This window comes from Neovison vison, chromosome 11, assembly GCF_020171115.1.
Source record: "Neovison vison isolate M4711 chromosome 11, ASM_NN_V1, whole genome shotgun sequence".
NCBI classification, from domain to species: Eukaryota; Metazoa; Chordata; class Mammalia; order Carnivora; family Mustelidae; genus Neogale; species Neogale vison.
In genome coordinates, this window is record NC_058101.1 from 23,673,480 (window position 1) to 23,688,862 (window position 15,383).

At 37.6% G+C, this 15,383-nt stretch overlaps 1 protein-coding gene across 4 annotated transcripts in view; it reads right to left on the minus strand.

Moving 5' to 3' along the window:
• Nucleotides 1-624: 624 nt before the first annotated feature.
• Nucleotides 625-15,383, minus strand: part of EXOC1 (exocyst complex component 1) — a 61,619-nt gene continuing 46,860 nt past the window's right edge. For all 4 annotated transcript variants that reach the window (XM_044226211.1, XM_044226209.1, XM_044226210.1 and 1 more), the window contains 4 exons: nt 9,147-9,330; nt 6,266-6,465; nt 2,522-2,716; nt 625-848 (listed from right to left, as the gene is read on the minus strand). In XM_044226211.1, coding sequence (XP_044082146.1) covers nt 696-848; nt 2,522-2,716; nt 6,266-6,465; nt 9,147-9,330 — 732 coding nt within the window. In that variant the 3' untranslated portion in view covers nt 625-695. The remainder of the gene's footprint in view (nt 849-2,521; nt 2,717-6,265; nt 6,466-9,146; nt 9,331-15,383) is intronic.

The window sequence follows — 15,383 nt, forward strand, 5'->3', positions numbered from 1 at the left end:
TCTGCTCAGTCATAGAAAAATGATAAAGGCATTTTATGATGAGAGAAATGTTTTAAGTTAGTACACAACTTATTGGGCAGATAAAACTGCTACATAAATTGGTACTTTTGCTCTTGAATATTTGTAGTATGGTATTACCCATTTATCTGACATTTAGTAATACATAAAGTTCCAAGTCTGGGTTCTCAAAATAGTTACTTGATAATTTTGAATAATGTCTGGTATACTCAGAGTGATTTTTTTCATTTATCTTTTTCTTCTTTCAGAAGGTTTTAAAAATTAAATGATACATTTATTGGAGTTGTACCTTTTCTCCAATGGATTAAATAAACTTGTCAAAAGTATGGTTTTGTCACTTTCTGGGCCACTTAATTTGGTGTTCATCCTTTCACATGTCTCTGTTATTACATAGGGCCAAGTGACACTGCAGCAGGTAGCTCTCGTGTTATTAGTTACACAGATAAGGAAAGCTGTATATAAGCATTCCTCCTACTCAAATCTGTTGACTTAAAGCAATGGGGCTCCCTAGCACCTAAATCATTGCTTTTGTGTGTGTGTGTGTGTGTGTGTGTGTGTGTGTGTGTGTATGTATATATACACACATATACATGTGTAGGTATGTACACACACATATACATATGTATATATACACACACACAAAATAGTAGACACTCCTTTCATTTATCTCTTTTTTTTTAGTGGGACTGTGCAATGCTGGAACAGTAATCTAAAATATCCTGAATAGTGAATTCCATTGTAACACCAGATCCAGGATAACAGCGAGCTATCAAACCTTCAAAGTGCTTGTATTGGCGTATAAATTCATCTTGCATAGAGTGCCACACCACCTATTATAAAAATGAAAATAAAAGTCATTAAATTATGAATGGAAATATATAATCAAGTATGTAGAAATAATATCAAGATATATTCTAAGATTTTAGCAGAGGGTAATGGTTAAGGACATGCATCTTTGTTCCTTCGACTTACAAGGCATGTGATCTGGAGTATGTTACATTACTGCTCTGGGCCTCAAGTTCCTCATCTGTAAACCAGGGTAGTAACAATAATACCTTTCTCATAAGTTTCTTGTGAGGACTAAATGAGTGCAAGTATGTAAGGTGCTTACCAGTGTTTGACATGGTAAGCACTCATGACGTTTTAGCTATTATTATATCTACTACAATATCCAATAGAGATGTGTATATGCACAATTATTCGCGGACTAAGACTAGTAATTAAGTGAAATGCAACAGTTAACGCATACATTTCATTCCAGATGGAGGTTTAAACATTTATCTAAAATGGATGATATAAAACATTGCTTGATGCCATGAAGGATACCAAAATTGAGATAGACAGATTATACATATGATTTAGTGGTGGAAACTACTTTGTAGATAACTATCAAGGCAGAACCTGATATATACATTGACATATTAGCTAATACAAACAGGTGACATTTATCAAGGCTTATTCTGTATCAGCACAGTACAAAGTGCTTTATATATGTATTATCCTATTTAAGTCTCATGTCTATCTGGTGAGGGTGGGTGCTATGACCATCATTAGTATCCAGCAGATGAGGGAATATGTTTTTCCAGGAATTTTCCTTGTAAACCCTTCATCTCATAAATCCTGCATCCTGTCACCTTAAGTCTACTTACCGAACAGTATTACACTTTTTGCTTTACATCTTTTAGCTCATGGTATTTCTTCTACCTGCCACTCCTCTCACTTTATCCGCATCTATCTGACTTTCAGAGGCCAAGAGAAATGCAACAGCCCCAAAAAAGGCTTTGATGATATTGAAGTCAGAATTATTCTCACTTATCTCTGGGCCTTCCAGTGTGGTTTATAGAGAAAAATGGCCCCATCTGGGGTTTAAATTTGCCTCTACCACCCATCAGCTGTGGGGTTATGTTACTTCACCTTTCTAAGCTTTGATTTTCTCATTTATAAATGGCAATAGTAGTAGTGTCCACTATATGAGAGAGGTATTATTTCTACTTTTCAAATAAGAAAATTGTGGCTCAGAGATGTTAAGGGACTTGCCCAAAGTCATGCAGCATAATCTGGAGCCACATTATGAACCTGTTTCTAACTCTGGCTCCCATGCTCAGAATCACTCCACAGTACTATATACTCTACTCCATTTAGTTATTCCCCTCAAATCTCAAAAAACAAACAGAAAGCCTAAAAAAACCCCTGCCCCAACCCCAAACAAAAGAAAAACAACTCATGCCTCAAAACTATAAAGTAGAAATATAAAGTAAACCGGAATAGCTAAACATATTATACATATTATTCCTTTCTTCCTCCTAGCTATATAAACACATTACACATATTATTCCTTTCTTCCTCAAAACTCACTTATCTGGTCTGTACTTTATAGCACTTCAGGGAAATTTCCTCCTGCACTAGAATTAGAAAATCTGTAGCCTTTCCAGAGGACTTGTTTAGAGAAAAGCAATCTATTTTAAGATGTGCAATCTAGAATGGTTAACAGAAGGAAGCATACCTGAAGTAAGTTTTCCTCTTCACATAAATGTTTATCAACCTTCTTGTAGAGGTTATCTAGACCTTTTTTCACTTCCTTTCCAGGATACTCTTTAATGACTTTACGAAGTTCTTGTTTGTTAAATGCAAGTTGATAGCTTACTTCCTCCTCTCTTATACCTTGTGCCACTCGAGCTTCAACGCCTTCAAAGAAATGCTTCAAGGAAATGAAAAAAGAAGATGTGGAATACATATGCAACGGAATATTATGCAGCCATCAAAAACCAAAATCTTGCCATTTGCAACAGAGTGGATGAAGCGAGAGTATTAGGCTAAGCGAAATAAGTTGGAGAGACAAACACCATATGACTTCACTCATGTGGAATTTAAGAAAAAACCAAATGAACAGAGGGGGCAAAAAGAGAAGCAAACCATAAGAGACTCTTTTTTTTTGCCCTACAGTTTTATTTATTTATTTGACAGCGAGCAAGCAAGTGAGTGAGAAAGCGTGTACACACAAGCAGGGGCAGTGGCAGCAGAGGGACAGTGAGTAACAGGCTCCCTGCCAAGCAGGGAACTCAATGTACGGCTTGATCCCAGGGTGCCAGGATAGTGACCTGAGCTGAAGGCAGATTTTTTTTTCCCCAAAGGCACATGCTTAACCCACTGAGCCATCCAGGTATCCCACCGTAAGAGACTCTTAACTATGAGAGTACACTGAGGGTTGCTGGATGGGAGGTGGGTGAGGGGATAAAGGGTGATGGGTATTAAGGGAAGGCACTTGCTGTGATGAACACTGGGTGTTGTATGTGAGTAATGCATCATTATACCTGAAACTAATACTATACTGTATGTTAACTGGAATTGAAATAAAAACGTGAAACTACCCAAAAAAAAAAGGCAAAATAAATAAAAACAAAAATGTGAAATAAAAGAAATAATGGCTAAGCACTGCTTTTATTGTCACTTAAATTAAAAAGTCCTACTTAGAAAACAGTTTATTTTATTAACTGTATAAAACTCAGAAAATACATAAAAGTAAGAAGGATAAAGTAACAATTATTTCACTACTCAGAGATAACCAGTGTTAACATTTTAGATTTCCTTCTCATCTTTTTGTTTTGTTTTTTAAGATTTTTTAAAAGATTCTATATTTTTATTTTAATATTTTATTATTTAAAAGATTTTATTTATTTATTTGACAAAATAAATAGAGGCAGACACTTAGCCCCGCAGGTGCCCCAAGATTCTATTTTTGATTCTATTTTTTTAAGTAGTCTCTACACCCAGTGTGGGGCTTGAACTCATAACCCTGAGATCAAGACTTCTATGCTCTACCAACTTAGACAGCCAGGCGCCCCGATTTCTAATGAGTACATAGGTGAGATAATAATATTGTATGTTATATTTTCCGTGTAATACTTATTTTTAAAATTTAATTTTAATTTAAAATTTTATTTTTTTATTCTTAAAAATATTTTGTAATATTTATTTTTTCTGAAGTATAAATTGTAATGGCTACATAATATTCCATCTAACGACTGAACTACAACTTATACATTCATTCCTCCAGTACTGGATATTTAACATTTTTCACTTTTTTTTAAAAGTTGGCAGAATCTACTCTGATTAAAAGACATTTATTTTAAACACAATTGTCATAAGTATCTTTCATATGCAACTATTTACCCACATTACTGATTACTTTTCGGCACAAATTTCTATGACTATAATTCCTCAGTTGAGAAGTGTAATTTTAAATATTCTGAAGATTCTTAATGTACATAAATTGCTTCCCAGGCAAGTTCAAACAATTTATATTTCTGTCAATAGTACAGAAGAGACTGCTATTACCATATTATCACAATTTAAAGAAATCATTGCATTTTGATGAGTAAAAAAGACTTGTTTCTTTATTTCACAATTCTTTGGCTATAAATGAAGTTAACTTGATTTCATATGTTTCCTAGTATATTCAGAACCCTTGCCCATTTATATGTTGGGATTTTAGTGTTTGTCTTACTGATTTAAAAAAGGTATATTATAGTTTATATTACTGACTACTGGATTGTTACAAATATTCATCTCAAGTTGTCTCTGAAATATATTTGTTTTTTATTTTATTTTTAAAAAAAATTTTAATGCAATTTTATTGATTGGCAAGTCTGTATTTGATCACTATACAATATACTCTTAATACTGAAAAGGCAAACCCCCTTCTCATTACTTTTCTCTAAAATTTTCTTGGCAATTACTCTTTGCTTATTCTTCATTAAATTATTATTATTACGTTTTTGCTAATAATTGTTTTGACAAGTCTATTCCTGGTGCTTTTAGATTTTTGTTTCTATATAAACTTTTAATTGGTTATTATGACATACAGGAAATAAGTTGTTTTTTATATTTTTATTTTGAATCCTGTTATTTATTATAGTTCAGTAATTTCAACATATATACCTGTAATTATAATCTTGACTCTCTTTTTCTTTAAAGAGAGAGAATGTGTGTGCATGTGGGCAGGGTTGGGTGGGGCAGAGGGAGAGGGAGAGAGAATCTTAAGTAGGTTCTTACTCTCAGTACAGAACCCGATGCAAGCATTTGAGCTCATGACCCTGAGATCATGACCTGAATTGAAATCAAGAATCAGATGAGCCACCAGGTGCCCTGTTAACTCTCTTTCAATATATTTTATTTATGTTTTAGGTCTTATTGCATTGGCTAGAGCTCACCACAGCAATGTTAAATATTAAAGGATCTAGCAATGTTTCTGCTTTAAATTTGATTTCACAGGGAATGTCTCTGATGTTGCAGTTAAGTCTCACACAGGATTTAGGTCTGAGACAGACCTTTAACCCTAGAGGGAGGGGCAGAGGGAGAGAACCGTCAAGCAGACTCCCAGTGAGTGTGGAGTCCGATGTGGTGCTTGACCTCACAACTCCTGAGATCGTGACCTGAGCCAAAACCAAGTCAGAGGCTCAGCGAACTGAGCTACCCAGGTGCCCCCAAACCATCCTTTCTTAATTTGAGTCAACTATGTTCTGGGGAATAACTCAGTTCAGGAAAGGAAGGGAAAGAAAGAAGCAAAGAAGAAAAAATTTTCAGTTTTTCCTTTCATCTTTTTTTTTTTTAATTTTTTATTTTTTATTATTTTTAAAGATTTTATTTATTTATTTGAGAGAGAGACAGTGAGAGAGAACATGAGCGAGGAGAAGGTCAGAGGGAGAAGCAGACTCCCCATGGAGCTGGGAGCCCGATGCGGGACTCGATCCCAGGACTCCGGGATCCTGACCTGAGCCGAAGGCAGTCGTCCAACCAACTGAGCCACCCAGGCGTCCCGGTTTTTCCTTTCATCTTGATAAAGTTTTTGAAACCTTCATCTGAACTAAGGTTAACGACCCATTTGTGAGGTATGAAATAGGAGAGTCTGGAATAATGGAAAAGCCTGACCTGGGGTTCATTCCCCAGCTTTGCTACTTGCCAGCTGTTGTAACTTCAAGCAAGTGTATTTACTTTCAGTTTCTTCATTTGTAAAATGGGTTGATACCACCTTACCCCACGTCACTGTTTACAACAAGTAAAAGAAATAACATAGATCATCTAGCAGTATCTTAGTACACTGGAACCTTTGATAACTGGGTCCCTCCTTCCTTATCCTTCCCATCAATGCATGAGCAAATTTAGGATGAATGTCTTGTGTTTTTCGTATGTAAACATATGTACAGAGGTTCAGAATCAGGAAAATAATACTGAATGAAAATATACTTACATTTAGTTTTTCAAGAGGTTGTCCTAAAGAGTAAATGACATAAGACTGAAGGTGATCTGTGTATTTTTGTTTGGCTTCTTTTTTTTCAGCTTCTAGACACGAGATTTTCAAACGAGAAAGTGTTGCAAAAATATGGTGAAAATTTTCCATCATAACTACATCTCTGGGGGTCTTCTGGCTTTCATTTGCTACTTTCTCCACTAAAAGAAAAGAAGAAAAAATATAATAACATCCTGACATGAGGATTACCATATTTAGCTATAAAATACTTACATGACTTTTTTTTCATTTTTAAGTTTAAGAAGTAAGCACATTTCTGGACTTAAGATAGTCTAAAGGGTCTCCATATCCACCTAGCCCTAATACAAAAATCAACCTGAAAGAGTTATAAACAGGGGCGCCTGGGTGGCTCAGTGGGCTAAGCCTCTGCCTTCGGCTCAGGTCATGGTCTTGGGGTCCTGGGATCGAGCCCTGCAACGGGTTCTGTGCTGCTCAGCAGGGAGCCTGCGTCCCCCTCTCTCTCTGCCTGCCTCTCTGCCTACTTGTGATCTCTATCTACCAAATAAATAAATAAAATCTTTAAATAAAATAAAATAATTATAAACATATAAATGGAAATGAAGTATATAATAAAGGTAGCTTTTCAAATCAGTGGGGGAAATGATGAATTATTCAGAATGTGGTAGGACAACCAGCTGGTCCTTTCAAATACACTAATAAACCTGGATTCCTATTTCCCATTTCAGCCAAACAAATTCTAAATTGCTCCAGTACTTAAAAATGTAAAAAGCAAATAAACAAATATAATCAAAAGTACTAAGGAAAATAAATCTAATTAAAAAAATAATGTTGGGGCTCCTGAGTGGCTCAGTTACTTAAGTGTTTGCCTTCAGCTCAGGTCATGATCCTAGAGTCCTGGGATGGAGCCCCGCATTGGGCTCCCTGTCAGCAGGAACACTGCTTCTCCCTCTGCCTCCAACTCCCCCTGCCTGTGCTCTCTCTGTGCCAAATAAATAAAATCTTACAAAAAAATAATTTTGTGATTGCATGATCTTTTTATAGATAATCCAAAACTAAGAAATCATAAAAGGAGAGATGGATAAATCTGAGAGGAAATTTCCAAAGCTCTTGCATGACAAAAGAAAAGATACTATGAACAAAATCAATTTTACTCTATTAAGTTGACAAAGAATAAAAAGACTGAAAATACTTACTAATATTCAGCATTAATGAGAACATTAAACTCCTGGAACATTAAACTCATCTTTCTGTGAGACAATCTGGCAAAGGCCTTGAGATATACGCAAACCTTTTGACCTGGTAATTCCATTTCCAGTAATTTACCCCAAGGAAATTATTGGGCAAGAATACAAAAATATATGCAAAAAATTGGAAACAAACTAAATGCCTATTAATGAAGATTTGATAAATAATGATATAATATTTGATAAATAATGATAATAATACAAGATTTGATAATGATAAATAATGATACAATATTACACATTCATTAAAAATGATTACAGTCATAATAAAAACTGACAAGGAGTGGTATTAGAATAACAGAGTAGCAGGTTCCAAAACAGAGTGTAAGGTATGATAAAAACTTTTATATTCAAGAATACACATACACATATATACAGTAGGCACAAAAATAGGAAGGAGAAATATTAAAAAGCTTAGAAGAATAAAAATTAAATGTTCTCTGCCTGATGAAATTACAAATTATTTTCATTTTTTTCTTGATTTTTTAAATCTTTTTTTTTCATTTTGGGGGGTGTACAATGAGCATATATTACTTTACAGTCAGACAAAGCAAAGCTACTTTGAATTTAATTTTTTTTAAAGACTTTATTTATTTATTTGACAGAGAAAGATTACAAGTAGGCAGAGAGGCAGGCAGAGAGAGAGAGGAGGAAGCAGGCTCCCTGCCGAGCAGAGAGCCCGATGCGGGACTCGATCCAAGGACCCTGAGATCATGACCTGAGCCGAAGGCAGCGGCTTAACCCACTGAGCCACCCAGGTGCCCCAATTTTTTTTTTTTTTTTTTTAAAGTAGGCTCCATACCCAGCATGAAGCCCAACCTGGGGTTTGAACTCATGACCCTGAGATGAAGATCTGAGCTGAGCTGAGATCAAGAGTTGGGATGCTTGACCAACTGAGCCACCCAGGTGCCCCAAAGCTATTTTTAAATTTAAAAGAAATACCCCTCAAAATGAATGAATGAATGATCAACCATATGAACATTCAATCATATAATTTATCCATCTTTCCCCTAGGCCTGCTTCCACTGAAAATGTTGTATGTGATTGGAAAGATGATTCCACTTCTTGTCAACTGTTTCAGCTTTTAAAGTTCCTGAATATATGCAGTCAGATCATTTATTACAAACTAAATGGCCCATCATACTGTTTCTGTAACCTAATTGTAGGATCTGCCACAGGAAGACCATAGTTTAGCATTAATCTACCTTATGTGACAGATAAAAAAAACCAAGGCCTAAAGAAGTAAATTGATTTGTTTAATATTACACAGACATCACTGCCTATCATCTCCCAAAGAGTATCGCTAAAATGCAAATGTAAAATCTCATTTTAAAATTTTTTAAAAGGGTTGGTTTTTTTGTGATTAAAAAAGGAATTCCAATTTTGCATAGTGATAATCCCATATGAACCCTAAAATAGAAGCGGTTCCCGATGAATATGAATGGGTTTAATGTACTGCTTCTTATTTTTTCAGATTCAAGAAATAGCTACTTTCAAAAAACTTAAATAAGACTATAGAATATGGAAATAATGAACATATCTATCTCCCAACTTGAGTGGCCATAAATAGTGAACCAACCAACCAAAAAATTCTTCAGTACATCACAAAGGCTTACCATTAACAAATACTCCTCTGATAAGTTTAGTGTATGCTTTATCTAGATCTCCACGACGCTCAGCATTTTTAAAGATCGATTCTGCAAGTCCAGCAAATTCTTCAAATTCAGCAACAAATGGAAGAATTCCTACTTTACTCTTCTTTGAAATTTTTACTTCTTCCATTTGCCTTATTTGGTTACTCTATAGTTAGGCAGAAAGCAAGAGAGAGAAATAGACAAGGAACTTAGAAATATATAATTGTAAGCAAACGTATATATCACAGAGGAAGGGCATAATTTATACCTAGAACATTTTGGATGTTTACTAATTACAGATTAATACAACAGGGGTAACCAAGAAACACTATTCTTATAGATTAAAAAGAACATACACATATCTTTTCATTGTTGTTGTTAAAGAGGGAGAGAGAGAAAGTGGGGTAGGGGTAGAGGGAGAAAGAAAGAGAGAGAGAGAGAGTGAGTAGCAGGCTCCTCGGCCAGCCCAGAGCAAGATCTGGGGCTCAATCTCACAACCCTGAGGTTACGACCTGAGACAAAATCAAGAGTTGGAAGCTTTAACCAACTGAGCCAGGCAGGTGCTCCAAATGTACATATATTTTAAGAAAAGGAAGTCAACGAAAAAAGCCAAATTATTTAAAACAAGAAACAATTAAACTTTGTGAAGCTCAAGTTTTTGTTAAAGTGAAAACAAGCAGTAAACGATTCTATCATTCGTGAAAGGTAAATAAAAGGCGATTGCTCATTTTGGGGTAGAGCAGATACCAGAGCCCACACTGGATTTCTCTCCGTTATTTCTAGTTGGTGGTCATGTGGCCAAGTTTGAGAATCATAGTCATTTCCAATTCTCATCAGCCTAAAATCTGTGTTTGGACAGACCAGGTCTTTGATTTCTGGATATGAGAACAGAGGGAGAACAGGCATTGCCACAGTGGATTTATACTATATAAGTATGTTTTGTAACTATCAGTTACTTGTCCTACTTATTCTCTATTTATTTCAGCAAAGTGCTTGTGTATGATGGCAACAAAGTACAAAAGGGATGTCTCACACAGACAAAACCTAGACATTTGGTTTCAAAAAATCCATGGATTCAGTTACAGTTCTACGTCCTTCTCAGAGGATCTAGATAAGAATTACTCTGTCAAATACTGTTAAGACACTTTATTTTTTTAAAAGATTTTATTTATTCATTTGACAGAGATCAAAAGTAGGCAGAGAGACAGGCAGAGAGAGAGGGGGAAGCAGGCTCCCCACCGAGCAGAGAGCCTGATGTGGGGCTCGATCCCAGGACCCTGGGATCATGACCTGAGCTGAAGGCAGAGGCTTTAACCCGCTGAACCACCCAGGTGCTCCAGGACATTTTTACTTCTACCTAAATCTCATAAATGATTTTTGTGCTGTAACTTGAAAATCATATGACATGTGGGTTAGAAAAGTAATTCTTTGCGGGCACCTGGGTGGCTCAGTGGGTTAAAGCCTCTGCCTTCAGCTCAGGTCATGATCCCAGAGTCCTGGGATCGAGCCCCACATCAGGCTCTCTGCTCTGCAGGGAGCCTGCTCCAACCCACCCCCGCCCCCCGCCCCCCGCCTGCCTCTCTGCCTACTTGTGATCTCTGTCAAATAAGTAAATAAAAATCTTAAAAAAAAAAAAAAGGTAATTCTTTGTAGGCTACAGCCATTAGTATTAAAAAGTCCTGGGGAGTACTGTCAACCACTTGATACTATCTTTCCTACTACGGCACACCCATTTTATTGTACTTCACAGATACTGATTATTTATTTATTTATTAACACAAATTGAAAGGTCTGTGGCAACCCTGTATTGGCAAGTCTGTCAGTACCATTTTTCCAACAGCATTTGCTCATTTCATGCCTCCGTGTCACACTGTGGTAAGTGGCAACATTTCAAACTTTCTCATTATTGCTATACTTGTTATGATGCTTTGTGATCAGTGATCTTTTGTTTGGGGTGCCACAAACTGTGCCCATTTAAGCTGGCAACCGTAATCCATAAATGTGTGCATTCTAACTGCTCCATCAACCAGCCATTCTCCCTTCTCTTTCCCTCTCCGTAGGTCCAGACACAATTTTATTCTGAGACAAATATCGACATGAGGCCAATTAAGTGTTCAAGTCAAAGGAAGGGTCTCATGTTTCCTACTTTAGATCAATAGCTAAAAATGATGAAGTTTAGGGAGGAAGGCATGTCACAAGCTGACAGGCTGAAAGCTAGGCCTCTTACACCAAAGTCAAGTTGTAAACGCACAGGAAAGTTCTTGAAGGAAATTAAAAGCGCTACTCCAGTGAACACACAAATGGTAAGAAAGCAAAACAAACTTCTTGCTGATGTGGAGAAAGTTTTAGCAGTCACGACAGAAGATCAAACTGGCCACAACATTCCCTTAAACCAAAGCCTCATCCAGAGCAAGGCCCTGACTCATTCTGAGAGAGGTGAAGATGTTGCAGAAGGAAAGCTGGCGGCTAGCAGATGTTCGTTCGCAAGGTCTGCGGAAAGAAGCCATCTCCAGAACACAAAGTGCAGAGTGAGGCAGCACGTGCTGATGGAGAAGCTGCAGCAAGTTCCCCAGAAGACCCAGCTAAGGGAATTCATAAAGGTGGCCACACTAAACAACAGATTTTCATGGAGACAAAACAGCTTTCCGTTGGCAGAAGATGCCACCTGGGACTTTCATAGCCAGAGATTATCAATGCCTGCTTCAAAGCCGCAGGGGACAGACTGACTTGTTATGGATAATGCATCTGGTGACTTTAAGCTGAAGCCAATGTTCACTTATCATTCCAAAAAATCCTAGGGCCCTTAAGAATTATGCCAAATTTACTCTGTTTGTGCTCTATAAATAGAACAAAACCTGGATGACAGCTCATCTTTTTATAACATGATTTACTGACTATTTTAAGCTCACTGTTGAGAGCTAGTACTCAGAAAAAAATACTCCTTTCAAAATATGACAGCTTATTGACAATGCACCTGGTCACCCAAGAGCTCTGACGGATATGGACAATGAGATTAATGCTGTTACGTGTTTGCTAACACAATATCCATTCTGTAGCCCGTGGATTCAGGAGTCATTTCAACTTCCAGGTTTTATTATTTAAGAAAAGTATTTTATAAGGCTAAGGTGCTATAAATAGTGATTCCTCTGGTGTATCTGGGAAAAATAGAGTGAAAACCTTCTGGAAAGGATTAACCATTCTAGATGCCGCTAAGAACATATGCGCTTCATGGGAAGAGGGCAAAAGTATAATGTAAACAGGATTCTAACCCTTACGGAGGACTTTGAGGGGTTCACGACTTCAGGGGAGGAAGTAACTGCAGCAGATGTGGTAGAAATGGGGAAAGAACTAGAATTACGAGTGAAGTCTGAGATATGACTGAATTGCTACAATCTCATGATAAAACTTCAATAGATGAGGAGTTGCTTCTTGGGGGGAGTCAAGAAGGCGGTTTCTTGAAATAGAACCTATTCCCGGTGAAGATGCTGTGAAGCATGTTGAAATGGTAACAGATTTAGAATATTACATAAACTTAGTTGACAAAGCAACATGGTTTGAGAGGACGGTCTCCAATTTTGAAAGAAGGTCTGCTGTGGGTAATATGTTACTGAACAGCTTGGCGTGCTATAGAGAAACAGAAAAGAAGAGTCGATTCATGGGGCAAACTTCCCTGTTGTCTTATTTTAAGAAACTGCCACAGCCACCCTAACCTTCAGCAACCACCACCCTCATCAGGCAGTGGCCAAAACCACGAAGTCAAGAACTTTCATCAGCAAAAACCTTAGCACTCACCGAAAGCTAAGATGACGGTTAGCATTTCTTAGCAATAAGGTATTTTTAAATTAAGTTATGGACACTGTTTTTTAGGCAAAATGCTATTGAACCCTAACAGATTATGATAGTATGATAAACACGCAGTATGATAAACATAACTTTTATGTACTTTTATGTACATATAAACAAAACTTTTATATGTACTGGGAAACCACAAAATTCATCTGAATTCACTTTATTTCAGTAACTTGCTTCATTATGATTCTCGCTTTACTGCGGGAGCTTGGGCCCACTGAGCTTCAAGATTCTCTGAGGTATCCCTGTGTTCCATTTCATTGGTGTTGATAATTGTGAGAAGTAAAAACTGGATGGAGCAGAGACGGCAGGGTAAGACTGCAGGTGCCGGAACCAGACAGTCTGGGTATGCACACTAATTCCAGCGCTTTTTACTGTTGACCTGGGCAAAGTAACATAACCCCTCAGAGAGTCTACTTGATGTAGGAGGAAGGACAGTGTCAAGTTTAGGTGACATAAGGTGTGCAAGGTGCTCAGACCAGTGCCTGGTACCCAGGAAGCACTAATTTATGAACGCTGGTCTACAGTAGTTATTAAGCTGCATGAAGATTTTTGTTCAGTGTGGCATTTAAAGGCACAGGATAGAATTATAGCCTGAATATACTTAAACATCAACAGGAAATATTCTAAATGACAGTTGTCAGTTCTGGCATTATAACTGGTAGAATAGAAATAATACATTTGTTTAAGAAAAGAGCCATCAGGGGGTACCTGGGTACCTCAGTCAGTTAAGCGATAGATTTCCTGGTTTCAGTTCAGGTCATGATCTCAGGGTTGAGAGATCGCCTTGCGCTGGCCTCTGCATTGGCCGTGGAGCCTGCTTAAGATTCTCTCTCTCTCCCTCTGCCCCCCAGCTTGCACACACATGCACGCTTTATCTCTCAAAACAAAGCCATCGGTGAACTAAATCTTACACAAATAAAATTTCTCTCAAGCTCAACTCATATGTTATTTGCAGCTGACTGCTCAACACAGAGGTTATTCAGAGATTAAGACTAGAACTTGAGGGACGCCTGGGTGGCTCAGTTGGTTGGACAACTGCCTTCGGCTCAGGTCATGATCCCGGAGTCCCGGGATCGAGTCCCGCATCGGGCTCCCAGCTCCATGGGGAGTCTGCTTCTCCCTCTGACCTTCTCGTCGCTCATGCTCTCTCTCACTGTCTCTCTCTCAAATAAATAAATAAAATATTAAAAAAAAAAAAGACTAGAACTTGGGTGCGAGGCACAGATCACTGAATTACTTATCCGTGCTCTCTGCCCACGGCAATGTCACCAAATCATAACATTCTCAAAGGTTTAAGAGGGCAAGTCCACATCACTACAGTGTGAAGAATCCTGAAAAGCAAATTGAGTGCAGATAAGAATATATGGGACTGCAGAGCTTACCTTGGTAGTACTTAGTATGTCACTTACTTTCTTTCTTTTTCTTTTTTTTTTTTTTAAAGATTTTATTTATTTATTTGACAGAGAGAGATTGCAAGTAGGCAGAGAGGCAAGGCAGGCAGAGAGAGAGAGAGAGGAAAGCAGGCTCCCCCCTGAGCAGAGAGCCCGATGCGGGACTCGAACACAGGACCCTGAGATCATGACCCGAGCCAAAGGCAGCAGCTTAACCCACTGAGCCACCCAGGTGCCCCTGTCAATTACTTTCTAACTTTAGTTTTAGCTTTGGCTGGGCTAGCTTTCTTAATCCTGTTCTTTGAAGAACAGCAGGTGCTCTGAGCTTAGCCACCAGATGAAAGAGCCAAACCCGATGCTATCTGTTCCACTTTCTGCAGTCATCTGACATTCATGCTTTTGGCTCAATACAAACAGGCTCATTTATTACCTTTTCAAGGTACGCCTTAGGGTCTAATCTTGTCCCAAATACCAAAATACAACACTTACTGAGTACATACTACCCATCAGACACTGTGAGAAGACATGAGTTAAAATAAGAGAGAGACGTCCCTTTAGTGAGAAAAGACAGATCCTTTAGAAATACTTGTAAATTTATGAGAAATACATGTAATTTTATGAGAAAATACTGAGTTCATACCTTTGTCTAAGTTCACTTACTTTGTTTTTCCGCTATTCGGTCTTGAGAATAACATGAACATTCTTTAATAAACTATTATGAATTATTACCACTGGCGGCAACAGCAGCACCCCCGTTATGAGCGATGAGTTATAAGGTGTCACTTCTGTGTAAGGCAGTGTGGTAATAAGCACGTCATCTGAAGCCACATCTATATTTACCTGACACTCTATCCTATGCTTTTAACAATTACGTTCGGTTGGACTGACAGTGTTACACAGAGCTTTATTTTACTAATAAAAGCAACAAAGCCTTCAGAGTATGGAAATGTAGAGTCCTCATGATTTAGTGCTCCTG